A 17,991-nucleotide genomic window follows, 5' to 3' on the forward strand; every position below is an offset into this window, starting at 1 on the left:
CCGATGTGACAGTGCGCCAGTGGAGGAGGTGATGGCGAACCCTGCCCCCCACTGGCGTCACATGGGCCTGAAAGCACGGACTAGGAGGGTTTTGAGGCGGATGCTGCAGGGGCAGGTGTGGACTGACCTCGCCGTTGTCCCCGACCACCGCCACGGTGGATTCCACAGCCGCCACCACGTTGGAAATTAGTCTGCGGTGCGTGGCTGGCAGCACGTGTGGGGGCGCCCCTTCCTTGGCCACGAAAGAAGCGAAAGGCACCCGTTTGCTGGCGTGGGGCCGAGAGGCCCAAGGACTTGGCCGTAACCCTGGAGTCCTTAAAGCGCTCAAGCGCATGGTCTGCCTTGTCATCGCCCTGCCCAGTGAGTCAGTGGTATCCAGCCCACACAGGGTGGAATAATGTGCCGCGTGTCGATCCTCCGCAAGGGTTTGGGCGAGTTTAGCCTTGACCTCCGCCGGGCATTCTGGCAGCACGTTCGCGACCGCGTCCCACAGAGAGTGGGTGTAGCGGCCCAAGAGGCACGCGGTGTTGGAAGACCGCAGTCCCAAACTCAGGGAGGAGAATACCTTTTAGCCGTATTGCTCGTACCTCTTGGATTCCCGATCGGGCGGAGCCGTCAGGAATGCAATCTGGGAGTTGGAGGCCTGGATGACCAGGCTCTCGGGAGTGGGATGGGTGGAGAGAAAACAAGGGTTGCCCGGGGCTGGGCGGTGGCGTCTGGCCACGTTCCTATCTACAGGCGGACCTGTAGCGGGCCTGGACCAAGTGCCCAAAAGAACGTCAAGCAAGGCCTCATTAAACGGCAGCAGAGCCTCAGCCGAGCTTGACTGCCGTTTAAGGACCTCAGTGAGGAGGTTAGTCCTCACGGCCGCGACGGGGAGCTCAAGGCCCAAAGCCCTGGCCGCCCACGTCAACACCACACTGTAGGTTGCCCCCTCCTCCGTAGCCACGGCAGGGGGTGAGACAAAACCAGTGTCTGGCGAAGTGTCCAGACCACTGGCATCCCCAAGTTCACCTGTCAGTCCTGCTGGGACTGACAATCACGTGTCAGAGGGTCCTCACACCCCTCCCAATACTCCCCAAGTTCACCTGTCCAGTCCTGCTGGGACTGACAATCACGTGTCAGAGGGTCCTCAGACCCCTCCCAATACGCCTCATCTCCCATCTCCTGAAAATCAGGGTTGTCAAAGGATGGGGCCGGTCCGTTGAAGTAGAACTCTCCAAGCGGCGTCGAGAGCGGCGCCGTTCCGACGCCGGAACAGGATCGATGGAGGCATCGGGGATGGCGTCGCCCGAAGGCGGCGCCGGAGGTGACACCCTAGGAACCGGCGCGGGTGAGGTCGTCAGGTCAACCGGCGACGACCCGGATCTGGAAGCGGATCCAGTGGGGCCCTGCGGCGCCGGGCCAGAAGGCGTCGGCGGCGTCGGGGACGAAGCACCCGACCCGCTAGGGCCCCCAGATGGGTCCGCTGGGCCCGAAGGCGCCGTGGAGCCCGTCGGAGGAGAGAGGGCCCTCATGGCCATGAGGAAGCGCTCGATCTCCTTCGGCGTCGCTTGCTGCCCAGGGACCGGAGGGTATGGGGCAGGCCGCGACGCCTGCGACTCAGACGGAGCCGCGTGAGCGGTGTCACCCGAACCCACGGCCGCGTCCCGCGAGCGTCCAGGGGAGTCGGAAGAGCGATGACGTCTCTTCGACTTCTTGTGCTTACCTGACGACTTCGAGCCTGAAGAGTGATGGTGACTCCCGGAGCTATGATGGCTCTGACCCCGCGACTGGTCCCTCGACCTCCGTCTGGACCGGGACCTCTCGCGGCACGGGGCTGACTGCCGGAGCTCGAGCCGCTTGCGGGACCGCTCCCGCCTAGCTTTCGATGTCAGGGCTCGGCAGTCGGGGCAGGCCTTGTCGTCGTGGTCGACGCCGAGACAGTGAAGGCACCGGCGGTGAGGGTCAGTTACCGACATCAGTCGGTCACAGTCCTCACAGGGTTTAAATCCAGGCATCCCTACTGGCACCGTTCGGAGTCGAAGACTTCGAAAATGATCAAAAGGGATCGTAAAAAAGTTAGTCAAAAATCGACTAAGGTACCACTTTTCTGGATCTGCGCTGCTGGCGCGGAGAAAAGAAGAACTGACGTCAGCGCGCGGAGGCGGCGTCTAAGTACTCCGACGACGTCATCACGGCGCCCACGACGCCGACAATGGACGCGGAGCCACGGACGACGCCTACCGACACGCAAGGGTACTGCTACGCAAACATTTCCGGATCCAGTCTGACGCCTGGGGATATTCTAAGGTAAGGAATCAAATACTAACCTGTTTCTTTCAGATGCATTTATTTCAGGTGTTGGGGCCAACTGCAACCGCTTGTCTCTTGTACAGAGCAGGCATTAGTTCATCAAGGATGGCAGTCCTCTTGTTTCATTAAAAGCAATGATCACATATATATATTAGACATGGAGAAGTGTGGCTCACTGGTTAGAGGAGGCAGACCTGGAAGCAGAGGTCAGCCTGGGACCAGGGTTCAATTCCCGGCTCGGGGGGGGGGGGTCTTGAGTCCTAAAAATGTCCATGGACTTGAAAATTCTCGCTCCGGTGCCTACTCGATTCACGGGTTCACACTCTGCGACTCTGGGCAATAGCTTGCTTAATCTCCACAACGGCCCCTCGTGGCGGGATGCCTGGCTTTCACCTTGCGGATACCCTGTTGGGGTTATCTCACAGGGGAATACCAGGACGGGTTCCCTAAGCAAGCGCTTAGAAACCGCTCGGTGATTTACGCTACATAAATTCCTGTACATTTACATAACCTGCACGAATATGGCACGCTATGAGCACATGGTCAGCCTTTGATAGTTTCTTGCTTTCTCTCCACTTCGGCGTTGGCTGGATTAACACAGGAAAAGGTGAGTTCATGGCAGGATGTATAACTGCATAACTGAATTGAGATAGTTGTCTGCAAAGAGCATGGTATTCATTTGTATTGTCTGCTACGTCATTGCTATGGGCCACGCCAGACCTCAAGTTCTGTAGCTGATGTACCAGATTAGAGGGTTCCGTCTCCATGATGGGAGATTGCTTGATTAATTGCTGAATGGAAGCGATATCTAGAATCTGGGATAACCCCGACATGGCCTGTTGGAGAAGGGGTCTGTGGTGAAAAATACTGGTAATTTGGAAGTCATTCAGAGATTAATACTCTAGCTACAATCCTACTGCAGTCACCCAGCCTTGTTAATTGGAGTTTCATGTTCTCTGTGGTTGTTTGATGTTTGCTGTGGCTGTTCCCTAAAACGGGTTAGTGGTGGGGGTTCTCCAATAGAGGAGAAAGTCCATAGAAAAAATGTTAAAGGATGGATGTATCTGTTTTTGATGTACTTATTGTTGACTACAGTGAAGGAAACTTAGGTACATTCAAGATTTTCATTTGAATAAATAGCCGTTCCCCTAAGTAGGTATAATCGCCTGGTTAAATACAGCCAAGATATGCATGCCACGTTTGATGCCCCTTTGAGTAGAAACCAATGTTCTTAGTGGATAACATATTTCGAGTACCTTGAGGTTCTGGAATTTGCTGGTAAAATTTAAGAGGTCACACTTTGGGTGCTGGCTTAAACAAAAAGATTTTCGCAAGGATGTAAGCTTAACCTCTCATGGATAGAGGAGAACAGTTAATAATCTGAGGCAGTTCAAGGATAATATTACATTTTGTAAAATACAAACAGATCTATATATTAGAGGCGGGCAAGTCAACAAATTTACAAGGAGAGCTCAGCCAGAACGAGCAAAGCGTTTGGCTTGGCTCTGGGAGTGCTTGCTAAGCCCTAAAAACAGAAAGCATGTAAATCATGCAACTAACATCATTAAAACTATGATACAGACTCTTCAAATTGCGAAAGTGTATTTCTTTAACATGCAGAAACATTTCACCTTACTACATCAGATTATATCACTGCAGTGAAATATTTTTTTTTAAGTGATAGTTTTTAAATATGAAGTTAGAGACATTCTTGTCCTACCAAACACCTGCAACCCTAGTGCCAATGCCATTAGTTGGATACAACGCACATCAGTTGTCATCAATACTATATATGTGGCCTAGGTTCTTATTATACATGGAGTAACATTATAGTTTATTAAATCAAACACAAGAGATGTTTCTACAGTGCAGAAGCTGAGCTCACATATTTAAAGGCGCTCTTACACGTGATAATGAAGAAAAAGGAAGCTCAATGTAATCAAATATTTGCCTAAGATCACACAATTTACTCAAGCGGAGGAACCAGAATTGATCCCAGGCTTTCTGGTTTCTCATTGTGCATTTCAGATAACAGATGGCAATCTCTTTCTCTCCCTTTTGACATTGAATGTTTATGCTATATCACTTCTTAGTGAATGAGGGTATAGAGTTAGTGGCAGGCAGAAGCCACATGAAAGCTCGGCTCATCTTGGGCTCGCGAGTCCAAGTTGACCTGGAGCTGGTTCCTCAACAATAGATAGAATTGAATAGATAGATTGACAGACAGATATGAAGTTACACAATTTGCCTTACCATTGAATTTGCCCAAGCAATTAGGTTCCCTCTCCATTTCACATTGGTTATGCTTCCTTCTCCTTCGTGCAAGACAGATGTTTTCCATCTGTTTAGCCAGGTTCTGTCATATAACAATAACTGTTGAGAAAAAAATAGAAAATGTATGTGGTTTAGTTACTGAATATGTCCTACATTGTATAGGCTTGTACCTAAATGGCAACTAACACCATTCATGTGGTCTACTGGGTTTACGGTAGAGACAGAAGCACAAAATGTAAGTCTTACCCCAAAATAGCATTAGAGGTAGCTGGAAGGAACCAAATGGTGGCACACCCACACCTTAATGTCCACTGTTCAATAAGAGGGACGTAAGTGAGGATGCACAAATCAATAAGCACCATATCATATTTGAATTCAGTGTTTTCACAACACTTAAAATCCCCCCCCCCCCCACCTACCCCCCAAATCAGAGTCCATCGCCATAGCCAAACTCTGTGCGACATAGAATGACAGTGCAACGTATGTACTGGTAGCCATGAAAGTATGGACATTTTAGGAGGGCAAAATAATAAAATTAATCAGCATTCGGAAATTTGATTACAATGATACATTCTGGTGAAAGAAACATTGTACATAGCACTTTGGGGACTCGAAAGGACGCCAGTTTGACTCTTGTTGCCACGGACCATCTTCCTACAACTAGCGGAACCCGCTTCGCGGGTCCCGCGTCGCTGGAGGGCACTCACCGAGGCTGCAGTTCGTGTTGGGCGGCGAGTGTGTGACAGGGCTGCGAGCAGCAACCCGGACTCAGTTTCCCAGGAGTCCCGGGTTGCCCAGACCGATTCCAGCTGGCCCGCTCTCCCTGACCGCCCCGCCCAGCCCCACCTGCCTCATATTCCGCTGGGACTCCCATTTGCTCTGGGACTCGAAAGGACGCCAGTTTGACTCTTGTTGCCACGGACCATCTTCCTACAACTAGCGGAACCCGCTTCGCGGGTCCCGCGTCGCTGGAGGGCACTCACCGAGGCTGCAGTTCGTGTTGGGCGGCGAGTGTGTGACAGGGCTGCGAGCAGCAACCCGGACTCAGTTTCCCAGGAGTCCCGGGTTGCCCAGGCCGATTCCAGCTGGCCCGCTCTCCCTGACCACCCCGCCCAGCCCCACCTGCCTCATATTCCGCTGGGACTTCCATATAGCCTATAGTAGAGCTACTCTCCTCGCAGGCCCCTCCCATACCTCCTCCGCTAGTATATATCCAGTTGAGTGTTCAGCAGCGCGGGAGCGCGCGGGAGGGCGCCGGGAGAAGCCCGGGACAAGGGCGGGACCGTCTGTGGCCGTCGGAGGTCGGGCCGGGCCCATTCCCTTGATCCCACTCTCCAATATAAGTAAGTCATGCCCTCGCCACCATCACGAGAAACCCCATCAAGGGATGGGGCCTCTAGCGCAGGGACTTTGGACAATTATTTTAAAACTGCTAAAGGAGATGTGGGCAAGGAAAGCTCACTAGAGAAACGTAGGGCGGAGCGCAGACGCTCCATTGAATCCATGAAAAACAGACCATTTAATGATATCATCCCCTACCCAAGCTCCCAACAGGAAGGCACGCCCCCTAGCAGCTCAAATAACCCGACACTCGAGGACTTCCCCCTCCTGTTAAGGGAAATGTCACCCACCCCAGGGAGAGCACCCGGAAAAAATGCAGAGTCAGCCCCCCAAGAGTCATCTCTCACCCCCGTGAATCTGGTAACCCAAACGCCCCCTATGCAGATAGCGAAGAAAACTAAGTCAAAACCAAATGCAGTGGCAGAGTTGCATAGGCCCCCGCCTAGTAAACGTGCACGCAAGGCAGCCGGGGGACGGGGGAAAACTAAAATATCACATCTTGACTTTGGCAAGAAACACACTAACAGCCTCCTACCGGGGAAGGCTATTGAGATAGTGCCCACCATTCCACCTCCTAAGCCTCTAAGCCCCACCATAGTTGTTACCACCAAAGAACCAGAGGCTAACATATCGAACTTAATCCTTCCTCCTACTGCCCCAGGGAGTATCGAATTTCTATTCCGCTCCCTCCTGCAGCCCATTAGCGATAGTCTGAAAAAAGTTGAGATCAGGCTCACTTTATTAGAAACATCCCTTACTACTTTGAACACCTTAGTAAGTAAGCAAACAAAGCTAGTGGGAACTTATCCTTCTGGCGGGGACCCTTCAAAAACTGAAGCTGTCACAACTGTCAATAAAGCCCCCCCCCCCGGAATCCGCCAACTGCCGCTCCTCTGCAACCTCTTATGGCCATTCCACTCCAGGCACAGCATAACAACCAAAGCAACAGACCCACACAACCAGCAGATCATGCCTCTCACAGATCCCATACGGAGACTACTGGAATAGAACAAGTAGAGGTTAACGCCTCTCCACATTCTCCACCCCGGCCAACTCCCAGACCACGGAGGCCAGACCTCCCGCCAATAGTTTAACAGTGGTTCTAGCGGGTGCCCCTCACCTTAGAGCAGGGGAAAACGAGGATTATCAATCCCTTAAGAAAAAGGTCATCAAATGGCTCAACTGGAACCGGCCCCTACCATCCCATTTTAACAATGAGATTATCATCTTGAGAAGGGTCCCATGGGTAGGGAAGACCAGAAAAACCATAATAGGGGACTGTATTCTAGTAACTTTTAAAGACCCGGGCACTGTTCTGCACATTTGTGGAGGAGTAAACAGATTTCTGGATTCTACTATACAGACCCTCCCAGTTTCTTTCTTCTTCCCCCCCACTCGTAGGCATCAGGCTCCACTGTATGATGATTGGACAAGGGTGGAACATAGACGTAGACATAAAGGCTATGCACAACGCCCACATTTCCAACCGCCGGACACACCCTTCTGCCACTTTAATCGATTCAACTGCTTGAGTGGCTTGGACGGGGTTGACTGACTCACTGTTTATAAGCCAGTGACCAGGGATAATGGTTCCTGCGGTCTCCTCGAACTGCCCAATGTGGCCCCTGGCACAACCCCTGGCCCATTGAAAAACACAGCGGACCCTGACCACGGCAAAGGCGAATCTTTTCATCTAATCACCGACAGTGTAGCCGGAGATGAGGGGACAGACAGGGTCCCTCTTTTTGTGGACAATGGTGCGCTTAGACTTTCTGTGCCATCTCCTGCTGCTTTAGCCCCAGGCCCTGCAATAGAAGTGGGGCCCGGAAATACTCCCTCTAACCCTGAAGGCACGGCACCCGCCACTCCCGACCATCTAAAGCTAATCTGCTGGAACATCGCGGGATTGGCCAATAAGCTGGAAGAGCCGGACTGGGTAAACTACATAGAAACTGGTGACATATGCATGTTCCAAGAAACCTGGGCGAGAGAGGATTACGGTCATCAAGGCTATTCATCATTCTCCATCCCAGCAAGGTGGGAAGGCAAAGGCCGCCCATCAGGGGGGCTTACGACATGGATCGCAGCTCACTTGGGCTGTGTGGCCATACGGCAGCCACTCAACTCTGATGATATCCTTTTGGTTTTACTAACATGGCCAAATAAAGCCAAACTTCTTCTGGTCAATATTTACTCCAGGCCGATGGGAATGGCAAAGGAATCACCAACCATTGATGAACTTTCGAATTTTTTATCTGAACTGCCGACTGATTCATACTATGTGGTGGGTGGGGATTTTAATTCTCACTTTGAGCCACTCCCCGGCCTTCTTGAAGGCTTCTCATCGGAAGAAGAGGCTAGGTGGGCAGTACCACTGGTGGAAGCTCCACCCCCGAAAGCCTGGACCCCTTTAGCACTCCAAATTACTGCCCTCACGCTAAGGTTCGGACTCAGAGCCTGTAATGGGCGAATGAAATCCGACATACCCAGCAAAAATACCTACAATAGACGGGGGAGAGAATCCCATTTGGACTACGTTTTGGTCCAAATAGTGAGGTGGCCAGCAATACAGGACTTCAGGGTGATGGACAGAACTGACAGTGACCACAACACCCTTGAGCTTGACCTTGTTCACCCAGGTCCCCAAGCTCCAGTGTCTTATGAGGAAGGGAATAACCCCACGCTTCTCCTGGACAATAGTAGGAGAAGAATAAGGTGGGAGCATATGGTTACAAATAAGGATAAACTCCCTCTGCTCTATGCGGAGATCACTCCCATCTTGGAAATCATGGGGAGCCTTGACATTGAGGAAAACAACAGAGATTCACAGAGCAGACTGTTTGAAGCCCATGAGGAACTTATAAAAGTTGCGGCACCCCATTTCACTTGCAGCGCACGGAAGCCTAGGGAGAGGTGCCAAGGCAAAAATCAGTGGTACAATACAGCATGTAGGCGGGCCAAAACAGAACTCCTTGGAGTAATTAAGGAGGGCATAGGAGGGGAACGTCTTAAATATAGCAGGCAAGCCTATAAGAAGCTTCTTGTTCAGGCTAAAGTAGAATGGGAGGAGACCAAGTGGGAAGAACTCACCAAGGCACTAGCGATCCAAGACCAACGCCTGTTCTGGAGGACCGTGAATGGGGGATCAGGGAGTTTACACTCGGCATTAGAGCCCAATATAGCTCCTGGAGTGTGGCAGGCCCATTTCCAGTCCCTGTATAGCTCCGAGCCGGGAGAACTCTCTGCTCCTATTGAAGTGGAGAGGACGGGTTTTAGAGGGGATCCAATAACATTAGGTGAGGTTACTGCTGCCATCTCAGGTCTGGCCTCGGGGAAGGCGCCGGGACTGGATGGGCTTCCTGGGGACCTGTTTAAACAGGAGCCCACCGTCTGGGCGCCTTACCTTGCGGCTCTTTTTAATGGTGTCCTCAGCGGTATGGAAATCCCTACTACTTGGCTGGGGGCTGAGGTGGTCCCTATTTTCAAAAAGGGATCGCCCCTCCTCCCAGCCAATTACAGACCAATTAGTCTGATAGACGTAGCACAGAAGCTGTTCGGCAGGGTTCTGCTGAACAGGCTTCAGGATTGGATGGAGGAGGCGGGTGCCCTTAGTCCCTATCAGGCAGGATTTAGGAAGGGGGTATCCACAGTGGACCAGGTTTTTAGACTAAATTTGATCTACTGGAAGACAGCGAAGTTCGAGGGCGGCAGTTTGTACACAATTTTTGTGGACCTTCGGGCCGCCTTCGACCTGGTGCCCAGGGGGAAACTGTGGAGTGTCCTAGCAGAGATGGGTGTGCCCCCAGATATCCTACTGATCTTGCAGAGGCTGCACCACAATAACTATGCCCGTGTGAGGTGTGGGAGGGCGGGGGAACTGACTGAGAGATTCCCCGTTGGCAGAGGGGTAAGACAGGGCTGTGTGCTGGCGCCAACCCTGTTCTGCCTCTTCGTCAACGGGGTAATCGCCCATCTCAACGCCACCGACTACACTGACGCCCCCAAACTAAATGGCAACAGGGTGCCCGCAATTATGTTTGCAGACGACACTCTGTTGCTATCTAAAACACCCATGGGCATACAAAGGATACTTGATTCCTTTGTGGCTTTCTGTCAGGATAGAGGGCTAGAAATCAACGCCACAAAAACCAAATTCATGGTTTTGAACCCAAGCCTGAAACAGCGCCCGAATCCACAACTGGGAGCCGTGCGGCTGGAGAGAGTAGCCACCTTCGAATATCTGGGTGTGACACTCAACGAAACCATGACCTGGGGATCCCATCAGAGTAGGGCAAACCTCAAACTAATACAAACTACTGGGGGTATTGCCCGGATGATGACCGGTTCGACCTACCGCCCATTGGGGGCTTTAATCCAGATATACAAGGCCCAGGCTAGGGGGGCAATTATGTACGGGGCTGAACTGTGGGGCCATACGCTATGCCGGAACCTGTCAATAACAGAAAATAAGTTCATAAGACAGATAGCCGCACTTCCCCCCAGCACTCCACTTCTCCCCCTGAGGCTTGATCTAGGGCTAAGACCACTCGCTGATGAGATAAGCTTGAGACCCATTGCCTTTTGGCGAAGGCTATGGAGCAGCAATGATCTGGCCGACTATAGGGCGGAACTGGTCGAATTACTAAATCATCCCAAGGCGCTTGGCATTCCCTGGGTCAAAAACATCCAAGCTATCTGCACTGATCTGGGACTCCATGAACTGTGGACCGAGCCGGCAATTGCAGCACCTAGTATCTCCAAGAGATCCCTGGCGAACTTGTATTATGAACACAAAAGGGCAAGGGCCCAAGCCACCCAGATAGAGGGGTCCTTATCATCTGTGTTCCTCCAAAGCAAGGATCTCTATAGATTTGAGAGGGCACTGGACCCTATATATCCCACACTTGCTAGGAAGCTGTTCCTCCAATGGAGATATGGTTCATTGCCCTTTCGGTCCTTTACAAGCTCCTGGTCACCGGCCCCCTCTACTAAGCACTGCCCTCTTTGTGATGATAAAGAGGAAAATGATTTGCACGTGATCTTTTTCTGCCCAGCCTACAAGGCAGCCAGAAAATACTGGCTCCTTCCTCTGATTAAGAATTTGGGTGGCAGGGAATATGCACCTATGTATAGGATTTTAAAATCCGATGTTTCCGGCCCAACTGTTTTTGCACTTTCCAAATTCTTTACGAATGTGTGGTATACGCGTAATCGCTTTTTAAAAAATGCTGGGTAGAATCTAGAAATGCTCCATTTCTCTTAAAGTCGCTGATATGTCTGAGTTTTTTTTTTTTTTAATTCATGTACTGATGTTTTATCTGTGATGACAAGTTTCATGTGATTTTATGTATTATGTGTATCTTTTATGACCGAATGGTCGAAATAAAGATTGGAAAATGAAAATGAAACATAGCACTTTCAAAGAGATTGTCTGCATAATCCTAGAGAAATGAATGCTGTTGACAACGTGTTGCCAGTCTGTTGTGAAATAATGCCGTGACTTGGATATCCTGGAGAGTGAACTACTCACACTCCTTCAACTGTTGTCAAAAGATGCTGCTCCCATATTTTACCCTTAAACGCCTGCATACGCACCCCAGACCCTCCATGGCTCTCCATTCAGAGAGACAGAAGTTTCACACTGACACAACCTTCATGTACAACAGTTTCTGTGGCAGCCTAGTAAGGGAGATAAAATTCCAATCTTCTGTGCACAGATGTGCCTCCTGACATCAAGCTTACATTATCGACCTTGTGATTTTAACTGTTTATGCCCAGTACATATAGAAGATGCAGCATGAAAACTTGGAATGGGGTCTGCGGTGAGAAGGGATAGCACCAATGTAATGTAACTCGATAAAGGTGGGCTGTGCAAGAATTTATTTATTTATTTATTTATTTATTTAAAACATTTATAGAGCGCAGCTGTCGCCTGGCAGGCATCCTGGCGCTAGAGTGACTTACTCCTAAGATAGAAAAACAGTGGGAGAAAGATAACTGGTGAGGGGGAAGCTAGGGGAAAAGCCAAGTTTTTATTAGTTTTCGAAACGGAAGGAGCTGTGAAGTGTGGCGAATGTCAGCAGGCAGACTGTTCCAGAGCTTTGCAGCCGCCACTCGGAATGATCTTCCTCCAATCCTGGCTCTCTTGAATCTGGGCACTATTACAAGTCGAGCGGTAGCGGATCGAAGGGCTCTGGTAGGGGTGTACCAGCTGAACAGCCGTTGTAAGGGGATAGGTCCTAGCCCGTGGAGTGCCTTAAAGACCAGACACAGAGACTTGAAGGCAATTCGTTGCTTCAGGGGAAGCCAGTGCAGCTCGGCTAGGGCAGCAGTGGTTGAGGCTCTCCTAGACCATCCAAGTGCCAGTTTCGCTGCTGCTGATTGGACCCGTTGGAGACGGTCCAGCAGTACCAAGGGGGAGTCCAGCAAGAGAGCATTGCAATAGTCGATACGACTCAGGATGGTGCACCTGACTATCTGTGCTCTGGCGGAAAGTGGAAGTAGTGGCAGAATTTTACGCAGTGATCTCAAAAGAGCAGAGCAGGTGGCAACTGTTCTCGAGACCTGTGTTTCCATGCTCAGCTTATTATTCAGCATGACGCCCAAATTCCGCACACTGGCCACAGGTGACGGGTTGTCCGAATTTTCCGGAAGCCAGAAATCCGCAGGCAGGGGACGAGGTATGCGGCTGGCTGGGCAGAACAGAACCTCGGTCTTAGAGGAGTTAAATTGGAGGGAGTTGTGGTGTAACCAGCCGGCAGTGTCTCTCAGACAGTTGTGGAATGCCTCTAAAGTTATAGAGTCTTCACCCTCCCAGGAAACAATAAGCTGGGTGTCGTCTGCGTAATTTACTGTGGTCATGTTATGTGATTTAATGAGAGAAACCAGTGGTAGTAAATATACATTAAAGAGAATCGGACTAATAGAGGAACCCTGGGGTACACCGTGAGGGACTTGGGAAAAGGCAGATTGATAGGGGGGAAGGGATACCGCCTGTTTCCTGTCGCTGAGAAAAGAGTGGAACCAGAGCAGGGCAGAACCATCAACACCCGCCGCTCTCAACCTTTCCAGCAGGATCACGTGGTTGACAGTATCGAATGCGGCAGACAGGTCCAGCAGGATCAAGGCCGCTGCCTGGCCCCTGTCTGCCCGCACTCGAAGTTCTTCCATGGCCGTAAGTACAGCTGTTTCCGTGCCGTGGGCTGGACGAAAACCAAATTGGAAAGCGTCCAGAACATGATTCTGCTCGAGGTAAGATGATAGGCAGGTGCTGACCCATCGCTCCACCACTTTCGCCGGAAAAGGCAGAAGCGATATGGGACGAAAATTAGAAAGGCATTCTGGATTCAGGGATGGTTTTTTCAGCAGCGGGGTGATTAATGCTTGCTTCCAGGGGTTAGGAACCACTCCACTGCGAAGAGATTGGTTACAGATCCTTCGCAGAGTGTGGAATAGCTCGTGCCCATAAGCTTTCCAGATTTTTGGGGGGAGTGGGTCAAGCGGGGACCCAGAGGTGATGCTCAGTGCCAGTCGTTCAAAGTCTGCTTCGGGAATCTGGGGGAGAGCCAGAAGACTTTCCCTGGCCAAGCTGACTGGACTGGGGGTGTAATATGCAGGGCTGGTAGCATGAGAGGTAGGCGGGTGGTGGGATAGAGAGGATCCCAGGTTATTGATGATTTTCCTAATTTTATCCAGAAAAAACTCTGCGAGGTTATCACAGAGCGTCTGGGATGGAGGAATAGTTTTTTTTGTACAGTCCGGATGTAGGAGATTCTCTAAAATTTGGAATATGTTTTTTGAACTGTTAGTTGCATTGACAATAGTAGAGCAGTAATATTCCGATTTACTCACTCTAATGGCCGCTTTGTATTCGAAAAGTTTGTTTTTCCACAGGGTTTTGTTGGTGTCACAGTAGCCGTGTCTCCACTTCCTCTCGGCCTGTTTACAGGCTGACTTGAGGGTTTTAAGGGAGTCGGTAAACCAGGGAGCGGATCTTCGTCCTATAGAAGTGCCTTGTTTCAAAGGAACGATAGAGTCCGTAATAGCTGTTATCCTGCTACTGAAAGTGCTATAGTTGTTTTCCACCGAGCTAGTGGGGGAGATACTGTCATCTACATTAAAGACTGGGAAGGCATGTCTTAGGGGGTCTCCAGGATGCTGTGATATTTAAAGATGTCATCCTTAGCTTCTTTGTGTAATGAAAGCTGCTGCATCTAATTCCAATGGTCAAAGCCAGGATCCTTGCCTCCTAGTGCAAGGGGGATTAGACAAAAGACAGACACATTCTGATCCACCAGCCTTCTGTACGCCTTGCTTCACTGTCAATCCCAAGCGCTCCAAATGGAGCTTTACATTGTCAACGACATTAACAACATCTGAATGTTTGTGAAGAGCGTCCTATTGCTCGTTTACCAGTGCAGTGAACAGGTGCTTTCTTCTGCAAGGCATAGTCCCTAAACTGCTTACTACACATACAGTGGTCTTCAAGGCGCCATTACTAACTCGCCAATAACACAGTAGCATTCCCGCAGGCCCTTGAGGGGTGATGCTGGTACCTCAGAAGCCTCTTGAAGCTTGTCAGCCAGAACGCACCCGCCAACACCGGAGGGAGGGGAGGGGGTAGAATCACTAACAGCGGAGCCAGAACAGCTAATCTAATTTACACTTTTGAATTAGTGATTGAGCAGCAAGACAAAGACAACATGCCATCTTAACGCGTTAGTTTATAAATCATGACATAACTTGAAGTTCTGCAACGCGGTAATTATAAACTCATTCCAAATATTGAGGAAGAAATATCGTCTGTAAGATTAACTGCACAATACTTGGGTAGTTTGTTCTGCGTTAGAAGCCATGGAGAGTTTAGTGAGTTTTTATCAAGAATTATTAGAGTAAATGGGGTTTATGAAGGAAAATATAGCAGGCCCTCCCAGAAAGTCTGAAAACCCCCATGGTGAGGCATTCTTGTATCGTTTGATACTCAGTTTCCTTTTCTCGATAAAAAAAGAAACTATTGGCAAAAAGCTCATGGACTTGGGCAGTTTAGACAGCCCATTTGTGCAACGTTGGTAAGAATGTTCTACTGGCATTATGGATCCGGTGGGGGAAACATCCTTTACAACGGAGTATTAACCACACAGTGTCTTTACCACGCATGCTATTTTTGGTGGTTGCGCATGAGTGCACATGTGTGTGTGTGTATATATATTCTAAGGGTTTAGGCATGTGTGGTAAATGCATGCGATGTAACTTCATACAACTATATCTCCAGAGGTTGAATGGACCAGAAAGCTGCTGCTGTAATCGGTGCTGGGTGCACTACCTTGGGAGTACTTGGGCCGAGTCGAGCAGGTTGATGCTAGCAATTGGAAGTAGCTACCTCGACCTTGGCGTTTGGGAACCGGGTTCAAGTCTAGGCAACAACGCTTAACAACCTGTGATTCTGGGTATATCACTGAATCTCCCATGCCTAACAAAAATGAAAGTGTCCATCTGTAATAAAACTGGTGCTCATGTAAAGCGCTCTGATACAAAATGTCTCGGGTCTCATTCGCGCTATAAAAAACTCAACAAAAAAAAGCTAGAGGCTCCATCAACGCGGGAGAGGGGCCACTGGTTGCACTTTGCCACTGAGAGGAAACTTCAGAGACTCCTGGATACGGATGAGATATTTTTGTATGACCTTCATATATAGGGTGACCAACCGTTCGTAAATTTGACAGACCATACATAATTTGGACCTCACGTCCATTCTCCGTGTCGATCCCTTTTACGGAGGCCTTTTGTCCGTGATTTTGGGCCTTGCAGGGAGCAGAGCTGTTCCCCTGTTAGAGGCCTCAGCTCCCTGATGGGGCAGCCTAGCAGTTATCCTCGAGCACAAGAGAGGCCCTACTCCGCCCATTGTCATTCTGCATGGCTGATTGTCACATACAGAATGACAATTGGCCAGTTTGGAATTTACAGTATGTGGTGGGCCTCCTCCTGCCATGGTCTACGGCAGGGTATTCTGTTCGGGTTAGATGGAAAAAATGTACAAAACAAATATACAAAGTTAAAAAGAAGAGGTTAAAGTTCTTGCACAGTCTCATCATTTCAGAGCTGAAGCATGTTTTATTATTATATCAAACGAAGCCATAGTTGCTGCTTTTTTATCTATTTTATGCAACTAACATCCATTGACAAAGCCAATAGTCTTGGCTTGTTGTAGGTCTGATGTTATGGGATACAATGATAGAAACAGCAAAATACCAGTCTGGCGGCAAATTAGGCTCAGCACATATTTTTAGCTGAGGTGTTTTAAGCCATGCCCTTAATTACATCAGACATGCCCCTTGGAGAAACCCCCCGTTTTTTGCATCCCACTTAAAGCCCTGGAAACAACACCATGTCACAGTCACCTCACGTCCTGGCACTGTGCATCATGCATGACTCATAACTTCCAACTTTCCAGATTGCCTATGTGGAGGGCATAGTGAACCCTCCCCCACTCCACCCCTTGCTTTAGAAACTACAGCGAGGGTGAAGTTCTTGATGGGACGCTTCTGTCTGCAATTGGATGGGTGGGTGGATAGGTGAAGGGGGGATGGAATGATGGGTGGCTATGTGAAAGGGGAACGGAGAGAGAAAGGGAGGATGGGTGGATGCGTGAAAATGGATGAATGATTGACAGAATGGATGGGTGAATGGGTGTATGGATGAGTGAAAAGAAGAATGTAAAGATAGATGAGTTAAAGGGATGGTGGAGAGCTGAAAGGATGGAGGGATGGATGAGTGAAAGAGTGAATGGGTGGATGGATGAGTAAGTGAAAGTATGGCTGGGTGGGTAAATAGTTGGCTGGATGAGTGAATGAATGGATGGGTGGAAGAGTGGATGGGTGAACGGGTGGATGGATGGGTGAAAGAGTGGATGGATGGGTGAAAGAGTGGATGGATGGGTGAAAGAGTGGACGGTTGGGTGAAGGAATGGCTTGGGTGAAAGGTAAATGGTTAGATGTATGAGTGAATGGATTGATGGGTGAACAGGTGGATGAAGAGATGAATAAGTGAAATTATGGATGGAAGGATAGATGATGGATAGGTTTGCAAACGGTTGAAAAGGATTGGAAATGGATGGGCCCACAGATGGAAGGACAGAATGATGGAGGAAAGAATTAATAGATGACAGACTGTAAATTTGAAATGTTGGATATCATGGGTTTGATAGAAGGATGAGTGGCTAGATTGTTGGACAAGAGAGCTCTTCTGGGGAGGGTTGTGATGTCTTACTTTGCTTTCTTGGTGCCACAAGAGCTTAGTTCAAAGTGGGAGGTATTCAAATTGTCCGGCTACTCCCTTGCCTATGTGCTGCTATTCTGTATTTGCTGTATGCTTGTGTGTGGGATCTGTACATCATGCACATGCCATTTTGAGTGACACCCAACAGCTACTTGAATGTTACACTAATAATTGTATAAGTTGGTATGCTTTGTTTTAAGTGTAAGGTTTTAGGGGGAGGCTCATACTGCCATGAGCTGTGCTTGAGATGTATATTGTGTTTGTAGTAGGCAACGCATCAAAAATAAACGATGTAATAGTGTATTGACAGTGCATTGTTTACGAAAGCTGCAGGGAAAAGCCCCTTTGTGACTTCCGTCAGCTTGTGCAACTCTCCGTGAAGCCCCCATAAGCAAAGTCAGATTCCACATTTTAAGTTCCACTTGCTGAAACACTCATAATGCGTTCCATATAGTGGGTTGATCACAGCAATCCTCCCTTTAGTTCACCTATGCGTGCCGCTTTACATCTCACAATGGCACTCAGATATGAGATGCTTGTAACAAAGTCTGTCCGAGCAGATCTTCCTGACAACTTCTCTCACCAAACATGCCTGCTCAGGACCATGAGTTGTAAACAAAATAGCAGACTGGACAACCCAGTGCAGTAATCATATAAATAGATTATTATCATATGAAATACTACAAAAAGACCTGCACAGTTGCTCAAAGTTGCACGTATACTGAAAAACCGTGAAGTGCAAGATTGTCTCAAACGAATATAAAAAAGTATTTTTACTTGTACTTAAGTGGTTGTCTATTTACTTTT

General features: G+C 49.3%; 1 protein-coding gene across 1 annotated transcript in view; it reads right to left on the reverse strand.

Annotated features, from left to right (window-relative positions):
* The window catches only part of VPS41 (VPS41 subunit of HOPS complex), an 876,961-nt gene that overhangs the window by 405,739 nt on the left and 453,231 nt on the right, over window positions 1–17,991 (reverse strand). The window contains exon 8 of the mRNA XM_086964855.1: window positions 4,549–4,668. Within this exon, the coding sequence (XP_086820981.1) occupies window positions 4,549–4,668 (120 nt within the window). The remainder of the gene's footprint in view (window positions 1–4,548; window positions 4,669–17,991) is intronic.

The sequence above is a fragment of the Lissotriton vulgaris genome, chromosome 4_1, assembly GCF_964263255.1.
Source record: "Lissotriton vulgaris chromosome 4_1, aLisVul1.2, whole genome shotgun sequence".
Lineage (NCBI taxonomy): Eukaryota > Metazoa > Chordata > Amphibia > Caudata > Salamandridae > Lissotriton > Lissotriton vulgaris.